The following is an 18179-nucleotide window of genomic DNA, read 5'->3' on the forward strand; positions in this document are numbered from 1 at the left end:
TCCTTTGTAGTTCTAGCCATATGCTGTGGGTTATTGTGCTTATGGAACATGACTCTTTACTGGAAATTCAGCCTTACTGCCAACTGGAACAGGTTCTCTTCAAGGATTTGCCAAGACAACCTTCCCAGTCCGTCCTGCTGAAATGCAACCCTACAGCAAGATGCTTCCACCACCACAATTAATGGTAGGAATTATGTTAACTTGGGGATGAGCTGCATTTTGTTTGCACCAAACAGCACTTTACTGTCAGGTTTACCTTTGGGTCATACAGTATTTTACTACAGATTAAGGAGTTTAGTTTTAGTCTCATCAGATTGTGAAATATTCTTCCAGAAGGGTCTGTCACTTGGCCTCTGGCAAACTCCAGTCATGACTTAACCGTTCTCACAAATGGCTTCTGCCTACCCATTCTCTCAAAGAGGCCAAATCTGTGTAGTGCTGAAGGGAGTATTTATCTCTGGACATTTTCTTCCAAATCTGCCAACAATCTATTGGATAAGATGGACTTAACTGTGCTCCCAGGAAAGGTCAAAGTTTTGCCAAACTTTTTATATCCTCCTCAAGCTTTTTGACAACTTCAGGTCCAGCAGTTCCTTGATCTTCAGGACAGTGCCACTGATCAGACCTGCTGTTTGAGGTGACAACTCACAAAGTCTGTAATAGTCATTCAACATGGATTTCATGGATTTATTCAATTGAACAATGTTAGATTCAAAGTCAACATAGGTGGATCTTGTTTGTAGTTTGATCTCTCAAGAAAATGGAAATTGCCCTATCCAATTTAAGTTAACAGAAAGGGGGTGGATACTGAAGTTATTTTCATGTTCTATAATGTTGCATAGTCCTGTATTTGGTAAGACTTAATTTGACAGTTTAGTTGGGTAGTTTATTTTCCTGATTCTCTGTATGGTACAGGCAAAATACTTGGGAATTCTGCAACAAAATCAGGTACTGTGGTGTTACTGCTGCCTTTGTGTGTGTGTGTGTGAAAAGGGCCGGTGTGAAGACCTTGATAAGTACAACCAGGTTTCTTAGTGCTGGGCTAAAACATAAATCTGCACCCACACGGCCATTTTGGGATAGGATTGGGCACCCCTAATGAAAAGAGCATCCTAATGTGATACAGCCATTCACTCATGTGGTCAGTAGTTATATCAAACAAAACCATCTACCCTTTATATACTGTGTCTAGATACCAGTCAGAAATGTGTCATACTGTGTGTGTCATTCTGCTCGTAATTATTTAATTAGCTCAACAAGGGTGCATAACAGTCTTAATCTATTTCAAGATTTTGTACAATGATATCTTTATTTGGGGTGGCATGGTGATGCAGTGGTCACAGCAAGAAGGTCCTGGGTTTTGAATCCTGGGCCTTTCTGTGCGTAGTTCTCCTCGTATGGGTTTCCTCAGGGTACTCCTGTTTCCTCCCACAGGCCAAAAACATGCAGGTTAAGCTAATTGGAGACTCTAAATTGCCCATAGGTATGAGTGTGTGAGTGAATGGTGAGTAGGTGGGTGTAGATAGTGGATGGATGGATATCTCGATCTGACATTTGTACAAGCCCCAGCTATAGCTGAAGACTGCAAGTGTATCCTAAAGAGAACCAGCATAGTTTAGAGCTGTCAGAGAACTAAGGCTAAATGAACTGATTGGAACAAAAACCAGAAAACTGACAGACCCTCCTGGACCAGAGTTGTGCACGCCTGGACTACAGCAACTATGGCAGGAGTGCACAACAATGGCTGATATGATCTTTGTACAAGCATCAGCTACAGCTGCAGAGTGCAAGTGTATCTTAAGATTTTATAGGACTGAATCAGGAACCAATATAATTTACAGAGCATGTAGAGCTGTAAGAAAACTAAAACTAAGTTAATTAGGTGGAAAAAAAGCACACGAACCAATTATCCATGACTGGAGTTGTGTTTTGTCCAAAGTTTTCATGTTCCCTCTTTTCAAAGTTGTAGGCCTACCTAACTGTCCTGTAAAGATTCTAAAGCATCTTCCTGTTCAGGGACTCTATTATCTCCTTGTGGAGAACAGTCTGGCTGCAGAGCGATGCTCTCGGGACCCACAACAGTAATACCTTCTGAGCACAATTTGACGTACGGCCACACTCGGTAGCGTGTGTAAACTATTATAGCACTCAATATCCCTACAGGCAGTTCGTCAGTCAGGTTTTGTAGTTCTGGGGCAGTAGATCGCGCTGCCTCGGAAGTACAATGTCCTAGTTCAAAAAGGAAGCTACACGTCGCTAGTATGGTGAGAAGAGATTATCACCCGTTTTGGTGCAATGTACAGTTATATCAGCAGTAAATTCGTTCTAAGAAAGCATTCAAGAACATAAACCTGTTTATATTATCTTAACCATCAATATATGTTCCACGATTGTATCTAAAATGTTGCCGAGCCTGTTAATAGCTAATCTTATTTAACGAATTAGTAGCTAACGCTAGCTGGAAAACTAACTGATTGCAATTCTTATTGGCATTTTTTAAATGACCATGTGTAACTAATCTGTCATTATAACGAGATTTACTGCCTCTATACTGTTTACTGATCAACGCAATACAATTTTAGTCATAGTTATTCAGTGGCGCAGTTGCACCAAAAGCAGCTCGAAACAAATGTATCAATCTTGCTAGTTAAAATGGGGTTCAAATTAGTGTTTTAATCCACAGTAGCTACTCGATGGATAGATAATATATTCTTTTAGCTAAGGGTGCACTCGGTAGTTTTTACCTTACCCGTTTATAAATGTATACTAAAATGGCGAAACGGCAGAACAGGAGATCGAGATGATCACTAGTTTTGTGAACTGACAGTTGTCAAGCCTCTACTGATACCAAATGTTGAAACGTTAGTATATTAAGTTATATTACATGGTGTGCACTCTGTGGACGAGGAACTCAATGAAAGGGATGGCTGTTTTTCTGTGTTTTTAATTTTATTTTAAAAGAAGTATTTCAATTTTACTGTATATTTAGACTGGGAAAGACAGTTCTGTGTGCTCTGGATGATGTTATAGATGGTTACAGATGTATATGATGACCTTTGGCTTTATATTCGTTGGAGTTGGAATCCTCCCGAGAGCACAGTTTAAAGGGATAGTTCAGTTTTTGATCTCGTCTCGATTTTAGCGTTTGTTTTCGATTGGCCCACATGGTATTTCTGTACGTCTCAGATACTTGGAAAAGTTTCAGATGAACCCACTGTTGGCTTTACAAATGCTCTTATAGGTGCATACACTTCATGTAATTCAAAGCAGCTTGTGCAGTGATGTTCTGTACATGAAACAACCTCTGGAACTGTTACATTACTGAACAAGCTGCTTTAGAGTTAGTTGAAATAGCTTTAAATCACACGAAAGACCTGCTAATGTATAGCTTTAAGATAATAAGAAACGTCTGTTTTTAAAATATCCTTCATCACACACAAAAACTGTTTTGGGCCATATGGCAAAACTGAAATGCTATTTTGTAAATTATCCCTTTAACTCCCTTCCCACTTCATTAGCTAGCAAACTAATGGCTCTTGCACACCTCTGCCCGTCGTGTTGATTTCCAGGCAACAGGCGCGGATCAAGCGGTGGGGATGGGGCTGGTGGGCTTCAGCCTTCTACTGTTCACATATTACACCATCTGGGTCATAGTTCTGGTACGTCCTCATTTGCAGGAAATTCACTCAAAAACTCATCCAGTGAAACCTTTTCTTCAGCCATTTTAATGCTGTTGCTTACTGTGGGCTGTTTTTTTTCTTCTTTTTTTTCTGTACAGCCCTTTGTGGATAGTGACCATGTGATCCACGACTACTTCCTGCCCAGAGAGTACTCTGTGATTTTACCCGGCGTGGCGGCACTTATCCTCATTCTCTTCGTGGGTGAGTCGGTTATGCAGCGTGTTCCGCCTGCTTCACCACTGTGTGCTGCTTTGCCCATTAACAGGGTTGCCAGTGTCATTCCAAAATTCTAAACCTAAGTGACTGTAAAATATCTACCAGAGGAACCGAACGCATGTTCTTGAATGGCCGGAATATAAGCTAATACGACATTAAAAAAAAAAAAAAAAAAATGATTTAACCTTTATTTACCCAGGGTAGGTTCACTGAGCATGGATGCTCTTTTGCAGGAACGCCCTGCTTCACACTCATACACATTCACACCTGGGAGCTGCCCAGTACAACCACAATCCTCTATTGTTGGCCGCTGAGCAGCTCCACTGGAGGGAGAGGACATTTTTTTAGCCAATTGAATCAGGGGATGATTAGGTGGCAAGTTTTTGTGAGAGCCAGATCTTGGATTTTAGCCAGGACACCGGGGAACCCCCTACTCTTTTCGATAAGTGTCATGGGATCTTTAATGACCACAGTGAGTCAGGACCTCGGTTTAACGTCTCATCCGAAAGACGGCATCTCCTACAGCACTGTGTCCCCGGCACTGCACTGGGGCATTGGGGTTTCTTTGACCAGAGGGATGATTGCCCCCTGCTGGCCCACCAACACCACTTCCAGCAGCAACTCAATATTCCCTGGTGGTCTCCCATCCAAGTACTAACCAAGCCCACACTTGCTTAGCTTCAGCCAGTCAGCAGGAGCAGAGTGCGTGGTGGTATGACATTCATTTTGGAAAAAAGCCCAAACTGCCATGTTGTTTCTAACAAGTCACCAACAAAAAAAAAATATGACCATGTTTGCTTAGGAACAAGTCTATACTATATTATGACAAACTGCTTGTTTTTTTCACCACCACAAGTGAGTGTGAAATCCAAGAGTCGATAAGAGACTAACCTCAAACTCTCTCTCCTTCCCAGGAACCTTCATAGGAGTGGTGACGTGGAAGAACCGCAAGCCAAAGAAGTCGGATTAGGGTGCAGAGTTCCTGGGGTGCGGGGTGGAAAGGGGGGGGGGGTTATGGGCAGGTAATGTGAGTAGCAGACCAAAGCACTTTGACCATTCCAGGATGCTGCACAAAAACGCAAACTCAGTACAGTCTGAAACCGGTCCTTTAGTGGATGTCATTGACAGCTGTACCACAACAGTAATAACAGACCGTTGTGCTGGCTCACAAACTGAGCCATCCAATCGCTGTGCGGTACTGTTGCTTGGCAGCAGCACACCTAGGCCAAATCCATAAATACCTTAACACTGGTAGATAATTTCAGAAGCACTCCTGCAGGTTTCAAGAGGATTTTCAGCAAAATGTGGTACCCCGCAAAATGTCCAAATGTATGAAACTGTTTTCTTATGAATATTGGGAAATGTAGATGTTTATGTTAAAATTGGCGGCATTACACCTGCAGGAATGTTACTGATGTCTAAATGGGTGAATAATTTTCAGAAAAATTTGTGACATAGGTTTGGGAAGCAGTAGGCCTACAGTCTATTGGTCAGTTCACACCCTGCATCCCTCTATGCCTGTGAGTGATGTTTTAAGTGCAGTGTAAATAACTCATGCACCTTAGCATACTTGCAAACCTTTAGTTCAGCGTTTATAGGAAAGCTGCATGGAGTTGCACAGTGCTTTAAATACTGCATAGTTTCCTAGCACAGGAACCTGACACCTGAGAACCCAGAGTATACAATGACTGTATTTGAACTCGCTTTCAACGCCCTTGTAATCCGGCTGTGATGATGTTCAGGGAGATAGCTGCAATAGTCAGATTGTAAATATTTATTTTTGCAACATTTGCAAAGCTAAAAAAAACCACACATTCACACACATTGATCTGTTGTCTCACATTTGCAAAATTGTAAAAATGCCGTAAGAACTGGTTGTAAAATATCTGAATAAAAATTTTGCACAAAAGCAAGAAGGGATTTGGAGAGATTTCCCAAAAATAGGCTGTGGTGTAAATTAGCATGACCCGCTGTTTCAAATTCATTGTTCAGAATTTTGCACAGATGGCAATAAAGTAATTGTTTACAACATCTGAAATGAATATAGTTTTGTATTTTCATGTACACTGTGTATGAAGAGTAATTGAATGAATGAATAAATACATACCAGAATTGGTCTGGGACAACTGCTATTTATTTTATAGCGACTGCAAAGGTAAATTCATGAATGGCTCCAGACTACATTGTATGGAGTTACAATGGTATGTATTAAGCGTCAGTAAGGGAAATCACATGTATTGCAGTATCGAGTTATATCAGTCTGAACGTTTCCTTCAGTTCCTATGTGCGGATTGAATGGGCGGAGTTTGGTTTATTACAGGGCTCAGAGCTGTTTGTGTCATTACTTTGAATAGATATTTGGTGGGTGTGTACTGGATACATCCCTTTGCAATAATTTATGGCTATTTCAACTCTTCAACCACTTCGCAAGCACTTTAACATTTATCTAACTTTAAGCACTTTAACATTTATTATATCTATTTCCGCCAGCTTGCCACACAAGGGCACTCTCGCTGAACCCAGGGAACTCTTACATGGTCTAATGTGCGAGTGAACCAGTATTGGTGTATTCTAAAACGAATACTAAAGCAAGAAAAGAACAGAAGAGCACACGTTATAATTCCAAGACGTTGGCAGGCTATAACCAAAACTAGGCTACTGCGCCGCATAACATACAAGTTTGATTTGAAGTTATGAAAATAAATTGGTTTGCGGCTGCATATTTTTAAACATGGCGGCTGAAAACAAACACAAAAAAATGCTGCGAGTACTCGACCAATCAGAAATGTTCAGCGCTGCAAGCTCCACCCAAAAGGTTCCTGTACTTTCGGAAAGTATTACCCCCCGAGCAGGAACTTTTTGGGGGGTAAAATAAAGCCACAGGAACTAAATTTAGACCCTAGTTCCTGCGGTGGAAACGCACTGAGTTCCTCAAAAGGTTCCTAGTTCCGGGGTAAAGTTCCTGCGGTGGAAACGCGGCTTTATACAGAAAATATACTCATTGAGCCTGGGTATAGTTCTTGAAAACATGATGGCATTTAAATCAGAAGTGAATGTGGCCCTCCAGGAACAGGGTTCCCCACCCTGTACATTGTTTTGAAATGTAATCCTTACATTTTAATGGAATGCTTTCTGATCAATGTAGTTGTTGTAGAACTACAGTGAATACCGTACACTATAGTGAACAGAGGGGACATTGGCCCAAGACAGACAATGCAGCTGTGCCCTTGATGGATGAATTGATCGTGCTTTGTAGTTGTAGATCTCGTCATCTCAAAGCACTCGTATATTGGTGGGGGTCAGACCCCAATACCATCCCAGAGACGCGGCAATCGCTAGGAATATATATATAAATATTTTTTCCGAGTGAGGGTTTTGTACCGTTTTCAAAAAGTGGCACAAATGACTCTATTGGCCCTTACTGAGGTCTGTCCCCGATGAGTTCACAATGGCGCGGCAAAAGTGGAGACTGGCTAGTGTCAATGGGGGCGCAGGCGCGTTCTAGGTTGAATTTCACTAGTTGAATTAAACGATTGACAGCCACGGACTTGATCACTCCAAATTCGCCCCATTCAAACGTTTCGGATTTTGGTTATAAACTGGAAGTGCGGAGACAAGGTTTCTGCCAAAGGCTGCGCTCCCTCTATGTTTAGAGCCTTTGGCACAGTCCGTACTAACGCGTGCAGGCCGGGTTTCGATCTGAGATACGCGAGTTTTCAATGGAGAGAGATGGGGACCTTGGTGCCTAACGCGCGTCCGGGATGTGCGCGGAGCCGATGAATCTGCAGAGGTGGCACACGCGCCCAATTAAAAAGGATACGCAATCTGCTGCAACGAGTGAAAGAAAGCGCTGAAGTAAAAGTAAAAGCCGATGAACCGAGGACGTACAGTTATTAACAGCGACAATGACTCAAGATGAGGTAAGACTGAGATTTAATAAGATTTAGCGTTTATTTGTTTGAGTCAGGTCCGTCAGATATTAGCCTATAATAACTAAATTCCTCTGCTACTTTTTAAAACTTGGTTTGGGTACATGTGGGCTCATGGCTAATTAGTTATCCAAACGCCGATTGCATATTATGCGCATACACCACGATTTTGTTGGGTAAATGGGTTTTATGTGAAATAAATTGTCTTTTGTCCATTTATCAATGATTTTCTGTACCATTGTGTTTTTTTTAAATTATCGTTTCCATACTCATATGCGTAGTCCAAACTCGTGTGATGATGTGTACAGCATGCCTAGTCATTCATGTTTTCTTTAATATTCATATAGTTAGTACCCTACTTTAAATAATCAATCATAAAAATGGTCGTATTCACATCCAAATTCAACCATACTGGTGATATACATTGTTGGGCACAACTGTTGTGGGGTGTGGCAGTGCCCCCTCCTTCCGTTTAATTATTTAATTACCAGACGCGCCAGTACACTTGAGTGCCCCACACAATGCTCCTGTTCAGCAGCGCACAGTGTAGTGACAGAAACGGCTCGCATTCCACGTTTAACTTATGGAGGCACAAAATAGAGACCCTTTATTCGTACCAGCCGAGTCCGATCACGGCTGAATAAGGCGGCTTCAGTGATGATTCTGTGCGTGATCGGCATGTTTGTCAGAAGAACATCTGCCCACTGTTCCTTGTTGGACCGAGTCGGAAGAGGTTGCGCACGGACAGTCTAGCCACCCTGAGCAGTGTGCTGCGCACTTAGACACTCGACTCCTCTTCCGTTGCCTTCGTTTCAGGTGCTTTTTATCTGGTCATCTCTTTTGCGCCCCCCAAGTGCGACTGCTGTTTATTCTGTGTACACTGTGTTTGTTTGAGATGGAGATGCAGCAGCGTGTCCAGCACTCTCGCGGGCTGAAACTATGGAGCGGACTGAGGCAGCAGTGGAGGCTCTTGGGTCTTTTCGAGATTGACCAGCAGCACCCCTTCCACAGCCTCACCTGCATGATGAAGGAGGGCCTTTCTGCCGCCGTGCAGAACAGCATCGACAACCCGCCCCCGGCGAGTATAACACCGCACTAATTACACAGGCACCCGGCTCCACCCACTCACGAAACCGCACTCTGTCTGACTGTTGCCAGGTGGACTTCTGATAGTGAACCGTCAAGTGTCACAATCGGGATTGGTTAATACATTAACCAACAGCATAAAGTTAAGTGTCATAGTGCCACGCAGTTAATATCTGTGTAATATGCCATTTGTGTCACTGGTATTGATGCTAAGTGACAGTACTAGAGTGAAAAGCCATCTTCTCTTATGAAATCTGGCTTCAATGAATAAATCATGACACACTCTTTTCCAGATCTCCTGAAAGGTGTTAGGCACTAGGTGTGGGTGGGGGGTGGTGTCAAAGTGGGTCTGGTTTCCAGGGTAACAAATATGGATGCCCTGATTGTGCACTCATACAGACTCAACTCAGTAATTTATCTCTTTCTGCGTGAGTATCAGAAAGGGGAAAAGAGAAAAAGTGGTGGGGGGGTTGTCGAGGGAGGACAGATGTACGGGGTGGAGTGTAGGAAAATAGAGCGCAATATGGAATCCCAAACATTTTTTAATGCTGTAATATCTAAATGCCAGATGTAATCATTTAGATAACCCATGCAGGAAATACCTAGATGGGCTAAATGGGCTGTGTATTGTTATGGTCTTTCATATTCACGTATAAAACAGCACTGCACTGCACCCGTTGCCTCAGAAACTTTACAGCTTCTGGTGTGAAAGTTTGCTCTAGGTGGCAGAAATGAGGTGGTCAGAAAATGCTGAGAGGTCTGTAAACTCAGGCTGTATTAAAAAGTTTTTTTTTTTAAATTACCTGTACATTTGGATGCAGAATATTGCATGTTTGGTGGCAGTGAGAGGCCAATTGTGTAAGGCATTTATACTGCGGTTAATTACATACTTACACACTCCACCCCAGCCCCGACCTATCGGAGCCAACAGTCCTGCCCTGTGACACGCCCACAAAAAATCCTGCGGAGCCTTGCAAAATGTAGCATTCAGAGCCGTTCAGAGTGAATTTACTGTTCCGTATCAGGCTGAATGTTCAAAACGTAACAGAACATTCTGGCTATTGAATGAGACCGCAGCCTGCTGTCTTTCAGTAGCCTCATTGGGCTAGAAGCATGCGCAGGTGCAATGCGATCTCATTGGCCAGCTGGCCGGACCCTTGTCGCTGTTGACCCCTACAGCCCTGGCCAAATTCCTGGAAACTTCCTGTCTGTTTGCGAGGCAGCTAAAGATTACTTCCCCTTCAGAAACCCAAATAAAGAGCTTTGTGGTGTCTCAGCAGCCATTATCTACCCCACTTCACCCTGTGTCGTAAACCCCAAAAGCTTTATTTAAAGAATCAGTAGGTGGAAGTGCGCCTATATTTGTATGACTACTATCCTGCTATTCTGGTAACATCCTGCCTTGTATTGGTCATAGCTGTGGTTCCTCTGTGACACACAGGAAGTGGCACCCTCTGGTCACTGACCTCTGGGGTGGCCTAGGGATAGAGCTGGAGCCGTATTCATAAAGCATATCAGAGCAGGAGTCCTGATGTAGGATCAGTGTTCCTGTATTCATATCTACCCTACATTATTTGCAGATTATTTTTTCTTTTTAGTCTTTTTGATCTATTTTTCAAACAGGCACCCAAAGAAGAAAACATATATAAATAATAAATGAGCTATAAGGCTAGACCAGTGTTCTTTTGCCAAGATGTTTTCTGAACATGGTTCCGGTCTTCAAGCATGTCTCTCTGTTGTTTTCCATTTTTAAAAATTGTATTTCCATTTTGTGTATTAATGGGAAATTTGATACTTGTTTGAGAACGTCTGAATTTCTATAAAATAAATAGAAAATGTATTTGATTGAAATGACATACTGTTGATTTTCTAGAATGAACTGACTGAAGAGGATTTTAAACAGGAGGTTACTCAAATACACAAGGTACAGTCAAGGGGAATAATACGCTTTCACTGATTTTGCTTTCTGTATTTACCAGTGTTGTGATAGCCAGAGAGATGAAGGGAGAGAGGAGGGGGAGAAAAAAAGAGGGAGAGAGAGGGCTGTCTGCTCTCCCTTTCTTTCTCCGTCTCCCTCAACCAATTCCCTTCCTCTCTCTATCTCTCTCCCTCTCTCTCCATGTCACTCTCTGTCTCTCTGTCTCTCCCCCCCCTGCCTCTCTCTCCCCTCCTCTCTCTCTCTCCCTGCCCCCCCCCCCCCCCCCCCGCCTCTGTCTCCCCTCCTCTCCCCCCCCCTCAGGGATTCATGATGCAGTCATTTGCAGGCCCGGTGTTTGCCAGTCTGAGGCGTTCTCTCGGTCTGACAGAGAAAGAGTATCAGAGCTCTCTCTCCTGCACCGGCTGCTACCTGCAGTTTATCAGCAACTCAAAGAGCAAGGCTGACTTCTTCTTAACGTGAGTGGAGAAGCATGTAAAAGGCATGTTCAGTTGGATTCAGGTCAGGTGTTTGACTTTGCCAGTCAGGAACATTCACCTTTTGACCCGGACAAAACTCCTTGGTTGCTTTAGCAGTGTGTTTGGGCTCATTGTCCTGCTGCAAGGTGAAGCGCCATCCAATGAGTTTTGAGGCATTTGGTTGAATCTGAGCCGATAAGATGTTCCTGTAAACTTCAGAATTCATCCTGCTGCTGTCAGCAGTCACATCAGTAAAGACAAGTGAGCCAGTTCCAGTGGCAGCCATACGTGCCCAAGCCATAGCACTACCTCCAGAATGTTTTACAGTTGAGATGGTATACTTTGGATCATGTGCCGTTCCTTTCTTCCTCTTTCCATCCTTTTGGCACAGGTTAATATGCCTCTCATCTGTCTATAAGACTTTGTTCCAGAACTATTGAGTTTTTTTCATGTAATTTTTAGCAGACTCTATCCTGGCCATTCTGATCTTGAAGTTTGCCAGTCCTTTGCATCTTTCGGTGAACCCTCTGTGGTTATGTTGTTGTGGTCTTCTCCTTATGGTAGTCTTTGACACATCTATGTCTACATCCTGCAGAGTGTTCTTGATTAGCTCGTTAGTTGAAAAGGGATTCAGAACCTCAGATCAAAGCTGACAGTCTGCACTCTTATTCATTGCTTCCTTTCAAATCCAATGTGCTGGAAAACAGCCGAAAACAAAAATAAATTGTGTCACTGCAAAGTCTTAGGGCCTGCACTGTAAATAGGTCTTTCCCATTCTGTGATGCAGTAATGACAAGCGGTTCTTCCTGAAGACACAGAGCGAGCAGGAGATAAAGTTCCTTCTGTCACACCTGAGGGTCTACATGGAACACCTGGAGAAATACCCTCACTCCCTGCTTGTCAAGTTCCTGGGTGAGAGGCACCTCAACAGGGCTTCCTTTTGGTCTGCAGTGGGAACACATGGTAGTAACAATACACACCAGTAAGATTAACTCTTTCATTGAGAGAGCTACAGGGTCTGCTGGAGACTGTACTAAATGCCTAGATGTAAAAAAAAATTGTATTCTTGTCTCTACTGCTTCTTGGTGATTGCTGATTTTTCACTTTCAGGTGTCCACAGGATTAAAATTCCGCGGAGAAGGCAGGTAGAGGTTTGCTAAGCATCGCTTCCATAAACCCAATTACACCTGCTTCCTACTGCCGGTGACCTTAAGCATGGCCCTTTCTGTTTTTCAGAAGTACTTCATTATCATGCAGAGCGTTTTCTACCCTGATGAGAGGATTGAGGATCGGTAAGATGTCTCCTCAAAGAGCTAAAGAGGTGTTCTAGTTTTACAGACTGCAACATGGTAGAGTTTCCCCACACTGTTTTCAGTGTGGGAGAGGGGGACTGGCTGAATGCCATCATTGATCTTTGGGACTATTGTTTCCTCTTTTTTTGGCAGATATGACATCAAAGGCTGTGAGGTGAACCGCTGGACTGACCCTGCCCCTGAGGGAAGTCAGGTGATCATGGTTCTGAAGGACATGAACTTTGAGGGCCAGTTCATCACTCTGGGTGAGAATCACAGCAGGGTCTCCCAAACGTTTAATCTCTGTAGCACATAAAATGGCTTCCCTGAGGCTAAAGACCCCCACAGTAACCGGGTTAAACTTCAAACTACCACATCACCATGCAGTGGTTATTTAATCTGCTAGCATGTGGAAGCATGTTTAAGTTGGCCATGATGTGTGTGCTGTCCAGTGATGTGCCCGTCTTGTGCTATCAGGCCGTGAGTGCTCCTGGCTGCTTCGCCAGGTGGAGATCGACACAGCCTTCCTGCAGGAGCTCAACGTGCTGGACTACAGCCTGCTGCTGGCCCATCAGCCCCTGCACCAGGATGAACGCAGCCAGAGCCTCTCTTTTGCCACCCTCATCATGCGCACCACCAAGTGGGTACCGCCCCCTGCTGGCACTCAGCAGAAATAGCTGCATCAGATTTCAGAGAACAGCCAAAAGAATCTGTGGGATTTTTCTCAGCAGCATTGCCAAATTCCTGTCATTTTTTATTTACCTTTTAAACAATTTATGTATTTGAATTTTAATACATTTATATTTTGTTTGTTTTTATTTATGTTATTGTATATTTTGTATGTGAGTGTTCATTTATATTTCCAGGTCCTGGTCTCTCTCCAACACAAGACGACCGGCAAGCAGGCATGTATCATCAACATAAAGAATAGTGGGCCTAGCTTTGTGTCTTGCTGCAGATAACCCTGTCAAACCACTAGGCTGCTCATGCTCACTACAGCTAACCTACTCACACCTGCTCTGCATGTTACCAGTTTCTCTTCAGAGCTCTGGACAGAGTGTTTGGTGGTGTGTGTGTTTTGGGGGGGGGCGGGAAGTACTGCCTTATAATATGTGAAGTCCTGAAATCTGCTCACAGGACAGGTTAAAGTATGGATGGACCTGAATGCATGTGTTTAGCAACCTGGAAACACAGCCGCCCTTCTCACTCTTCCTCTTCCTTCTCCTTCACTCCAATAGGCCGGGGAGTACGGGCTCAAGCCCCGCCCACACGGGTCCAGAGGAAGACTCCGCCCTGCTTACGTCCAAGGCCTCGCCTGTCTACGGAACGGACCGCAGGCAGGACGCGGGCCCCGGGTCGGGGTCCCCCGATTCGCCGGGACCTCTGGACTTCCACGCGCAGAACCGCCGGCTTTTGCCCAGCTTCCGGAACCCGCTGCACGTGATCGACGGGCCGGACCGGCGCTACTTTGTGGGGATCGTGGACGTGTTCACGGTGTACGGCCTGAGGAAACGGCTGGAGCGCCTGTGGAAGAGCCTCCGCCACCCGGGCCGCTCCGTCTCCACCGTCAGCCCCCCCGCTTACGCCCACAGACTCAGCCAATGGGTGCACAGCCACGTTCGGTAGGGCGGGGCTGGGAGACGGGGAGAGGGGATTGGGTGCGAGACGTGGACCAGGGGGGGTGGGGCAAAGTCACAGGTGCCACACGTGATTGGTGCAGGGGACTGCTCACACATCTCCAAGGGCTTCATTTAGGAACTGAGAAAATGTCAGCCTGGCAGTTCTTCTATTGTATTTTCTCAGTTGCCCTTAGTAATCAGCAATGGATTATGAGGTTTTGTGTGTATGTGAGGTCGGTGGTTAGTGAATTATCCCTGCTTTTGTGACAGGAAGTGCCATTCACACTCTGTTGTCACACTGGGGTGTGGTTTGAGTGCTGCATGCACTCACTGGACTGTCTGCAAGTACATTGACTCAAAGGCAAAGACATTTCAGCTTGAATGATGTTTAACTGCAGCTGTGGATCACATATATGGGTGTAATACATTGAGGAAAAAAATGCATTTTTTTTCACCTAGAATAGTAAAAATAATATTGGTAATAAGAAATTCCTTAGCCCTTAATAATAATTTTCCTTTCCTTGTAAGCTAAAAAATAACATTGTTTTCTGTGCTCAATGTTGGCTTAGGGTGTTCAGGTGAGCTACACAAACTCTGTCCATTTGCATTTGTGGATTTTGGACCAGAGTGCATCATATCAACAGCCTATTGACAGAATAATAGCAATAAATATGGTGATGATGTCATCAACAATAAAAATTTAATTGAGTTCATAGTTTGGCTAATATTTGTTGAGTTGTTTATTTGTGGCGTAGACAACAGAAAATACAGACTAAATCACATATGAATACAGAAATATGTTGATAAACTGTGAAATAATTCAGTAATTAAAATCATTATCAACTCATAATTACACAATATTATTTCATCGTTTTTATTTTATAACAGGGTTTATTTCAAAATGCCTTTTTTAAAAAGACTATTGAAAAAAGACTTTGCCTCAGCCTTAAAGGCGATTGCAGCAGCAGCCTGTTACAATATGCCATTTCAGCTATTTGAGTAATGAATAGGTGCACATTCATTCATTCCATACTGAATTCTCTTCCCCAACAGGTGGCAGTATAGTCATATCACGTGTGTGTGTGCGGGCGTGAGATGGTGGTAAATGTGCTGTAACATTTCATTCTTGGTTTTTTTCGCAGTAACTGTCATTTTTATACATCAGGAGATATTTATGGAAGAAATGCGGATTATAACTCTTAATCAAAGGTATGAGGTCATAAAAGCAATGTCCTGGTTGTGAATTAGCTAAAGCTTTAACGGCTCATGACACTGTGTGTGTGTGTGTGTGTGTGCACGTGTGCCCGTGCACGCGCACGCAGTCAAACTCAAGCAGTCAAGGTCCACCTCATACACAGTTGGCACAGATAGTCCACAGGTGCCCATATGAGCTTAATTTCTTAATTTTAAGTCAGTGTTTAAGAACTCAATTGCTTTCAATTACACTCCATTTATTTAGCAGACACTTTTATCCAAAGCAATGTACAAAAGTGCATATCATGGTCATTGGACAACTACAAAACACAGGTTCAATAAGGTACGATACTCATTTTGTACAGCTATTTCTAGCCAGGAACACAGTTCAGTTCAACAGTAAACACTATTCTGACCTAACTTATGCCAAGCCAAACTAGGGAGAAGAACAAGCTACAATATTAGGAAAAATACAAATAACAAAAAGTTCTGGAATGGGGGTAAATGTAACATGAGTGTCATGAAAGGGGGGATTTAAGTAAAATTCAGAGAGTGGTGGCAGTAAGTCCAGGTATAGTCTGAAGTCCACGGTGGATGATGGGTAGTGAGGGAGAAGTTCGAAGAGGGACAGGGAGTTTGTTCCACCACTGGGGAGCTAGGGTGGAGAAGCTCTGTGATCCCTTTACTCGGGTGGGAGAGGGTGCAAGGCGCCCTGCTGCCGCAGAGCGGAGTGGTCGAGCAGGCGTATAGAATCGAATCATGTCCTGCAAGTAGATCGGGGCCGTCCTGTTGGCTGCAGTGTAGGCGAGGGTCAGGACTTTGAACCTGGTCCTGGCAGCATCCGGTAGCCAGTGTAGTGACCGCAGCAGAGGAGTGACGTGGGAGAATTTGGGATGGTTGCAGAGTCGGGGAGCGGAATTTTGAATCATCTGTAGTGGCTGTATGGCACAAGCTGGCCGGCTGGCCAGGAGAGAGTTGCAGTAATCAAGGCGGGAGGTCGCCATAGCCTGGACAAGCAGCTGGGTGGGAGTGTGTAGTCCGGTATGGTTGAATCCTTCTGATGTTGTTCAGAAGGAATCTGCAGGACCGTGATGTTGCCTTTATGTGCTCCTTGAGGTCCAGCTGGTCATCCAGGACCACCCCCTGGCCCTTTGCAGAGTGAGAGGCACTCGCTGTGGTGCCATCAACCGTGATTGACAGCTCACGTAGTAGGGAGGTCATGTATGGGAAGAACAGCAGCTCAGTTTTGTTGAGGTTGAGCTTCAGGTGGTGGATGGCCATCCAAGTAGAGATGTCAGCCAGGTGGGAAGATATTCAGTAACCTGAGGCAGAGGGGGGGAAAGAGAGGAGTAGAGTGTCATCTGCATAACAATAATAGGAGATGCCGTGTGAATTAATAACTGAACTAAGAGATTTGGTGTATATGGAGAACAGCAGAGGACCCAGTACAGATCCCTGTGGTACTCCCGTAACAATTACCAGTAGCGGCTGTAACATCAGCATTAGAAAGATCAGTTAAGAACATTCTAATCACGTATTTGTAATCTTTCAGTTTAAAGGGGTAAAAAAGTTAAATGTGAGAGCATTTTGACTCATAAGACACAATTGGAACCAAAAACCCCGCTGGAGCTGAAGACATGGATGGTGTGATTAACTGAAAATTGTCAGCGTAATAACAACACTCTGTCCCCTCACTGTCACGCCCTCACAAATAATGAATATCATGCAGGGATGCTCATAACAGGATGCTATTATGAAGAGTGGTATAATAAATATGTTAAGCGCTGTTATCCATTATAACACCTTATGCAGTCACATTATGAATGACATTAAATAATTTCTCACATGTACACAGCATACCAAAAAGGACATAATTTGATGTATTCCTTTTAGCCTTTAAAAATGCTGATTTGGAGTATGTAAACCATGCAATTTGAGTTGCATGTCAAATGTCGTGTCAGGCAAACCAGTTGGCCTAGCAACCACAGACCAGGCTGGAAATTGGGATGGCAGGCATGCCACAACAGCCACAGACGCCCTTAAAAACATTCATTTCTGTACATTCTGACACCATTTCAACAGAGAGAATTCATAAACAACTTCACGTTCACACAACAAAACCCCAAACTAAGGGGATTTTGCGTTCTCCTTTTGTTCCTGCCGCATAGCCCACAAACAAAATGTCTCCCCATTGGACATTTTACCAACACCAGCCAATCCTTCACCTTCACGAACCAATCAAAGTCGTGGCCCAGTGGTCAATGTTACAGTCTATGGATCATAGGGACCTAGGTTAGGCCATTATATATACATTTTAACATGTTTTGGACATATGGCCTATGCATTCAAATGTGTCCTTATTCGCCTAAAGTTCAAATCGCCCATAGAATGCTGCCGTTTTATCCTCCAAAAACATCTTTACTGTATATAGGAGCTTAAATCAGGGGCTTCTTGCGTTTACCATAGAGAGAGTTCTGTACTGTATGTGCACTGCCTGGTTTGCATGAATACAAATTTGAGTTACTCTTGTGTGTGTGTGTGTGTCTGTATATGTGTGTGGTGACAGCAAAACTAGAAACTTCTGAAGAGATTAAGAGCACCTACAGCAGAGTGAGAGAACTGCACTGCGTTTAGTGCACCTCTGCACACCCTATTAGCATACAACAGCTACAAACCCAAAGCAAAGTTTAACTCAGCATCTGTTGGTGTTTGGTGTGGTCTGTTAAATTTGGCAAAACCTTACTTCATGAAAGCAATAAAGACAGAGTA

General features: G+C 43.8%; 2 protein-coding genes across 2 annotated transcripts; both read left to right on the forward strand.

The window, feature by feature from the left end:
* Positions 1-2162: 2162 nt before the first annotated feature.
* Positions 2163-6012, forward strand: dpm2 (dolichyl-phosphate mannosyltransferase subunit 2, regulatory). Its single transcript, XM_064308184.1, has 4 exons — positions 2163-2264; positions 3570-3659; positions 3779-3881; positions 4811-6012. Exons 1-4 carry the CDS (start codon positions 2262-2264, stop codon positions 4864-4866), a joined length of 252 nt encoding a protein of 83 aa, XP_064164254.1. The 5' UTR covers positions 2163-2261; the 3' UTR covers positions 4867-6012.
* Positions 6013-7414: 1402 nt separating this feature from the next.
* On the forward strand, positions 7415-14924 carry LOC135239761 (phosphatidylinositol 4-phosphate 5-kinase-like protein 1). The gene is made up of 11 exons (XM_064308700.1): positions 7415-7816; positions 8721-8903; positions 10785-10835; positions 11151-11305; positions 12093-12217; positions 12416-12450; positions 12542-12597; positions 12751-12863; positions 13075-13237; positions 13464-13502; positions 13836-14924. Exons 1-11 carry the CDS (start codon positions 7802-7804, stop codon positions 14221-14223), a joined length of 1323 nt encoding a protein of 440 aa, XP_064164770.1. The 5' UTR covers positions 7415-7801; the 3' UTR covers positions 14224-14924.
* The last annotated feature ends 3255 nt before the right edge of the window (positions 14925-18179 follow it).

Source organism: Anguilla rostrata, chromosome 14 (genome assembly GCF_018555375.3).
Source record: "Anguilla rostrata isolate EN2019 chromosome 14, ASM1855537v3, whole genome shotgun sequence".
NCBI lineage: Eukaryota > Metazoa > Chordata > Actinopteri > Anguilliformes > Anguillidae > Anguilla > Anguilla rostrata.

Bases quoted from the DNA above. Each gene is read 5' to 3' on its own strand.
- dpm2 (XM_064308184.1), top strand. The intron at 3,660-3,778 runs GTACGTCCTCAT...TTTTCTGTACAG, and splicing joins CCATCTGGGTCATAGTTCTG to CCCTTTGTGGATAGTGACCA. The intron at 3,882-4,810 runs GTGAGTCGGTTA...TCTCCTTCCCAG, and splicing joins TATCCTCATTCTCTTCGTGG to GAACCTTCATAGGAGTGGTG.
- LOC135239761 (XM_064308700.1), top strand. The intron at 12,218-12,415 runs GTGAGAGGCACC...TTTCACTTTCAG, and splicing joins CCTGCTTGTCAAGTTCCTGG to GTGTCCACAGGATTAAAATT. The intron at 13,503-13,835 runs GCATGTATCATC...TCACTCCAATAG, and splicing joins ACAAGACGACCGGCAAGCAG to GCCGGGGAGTACGGGCTCAA.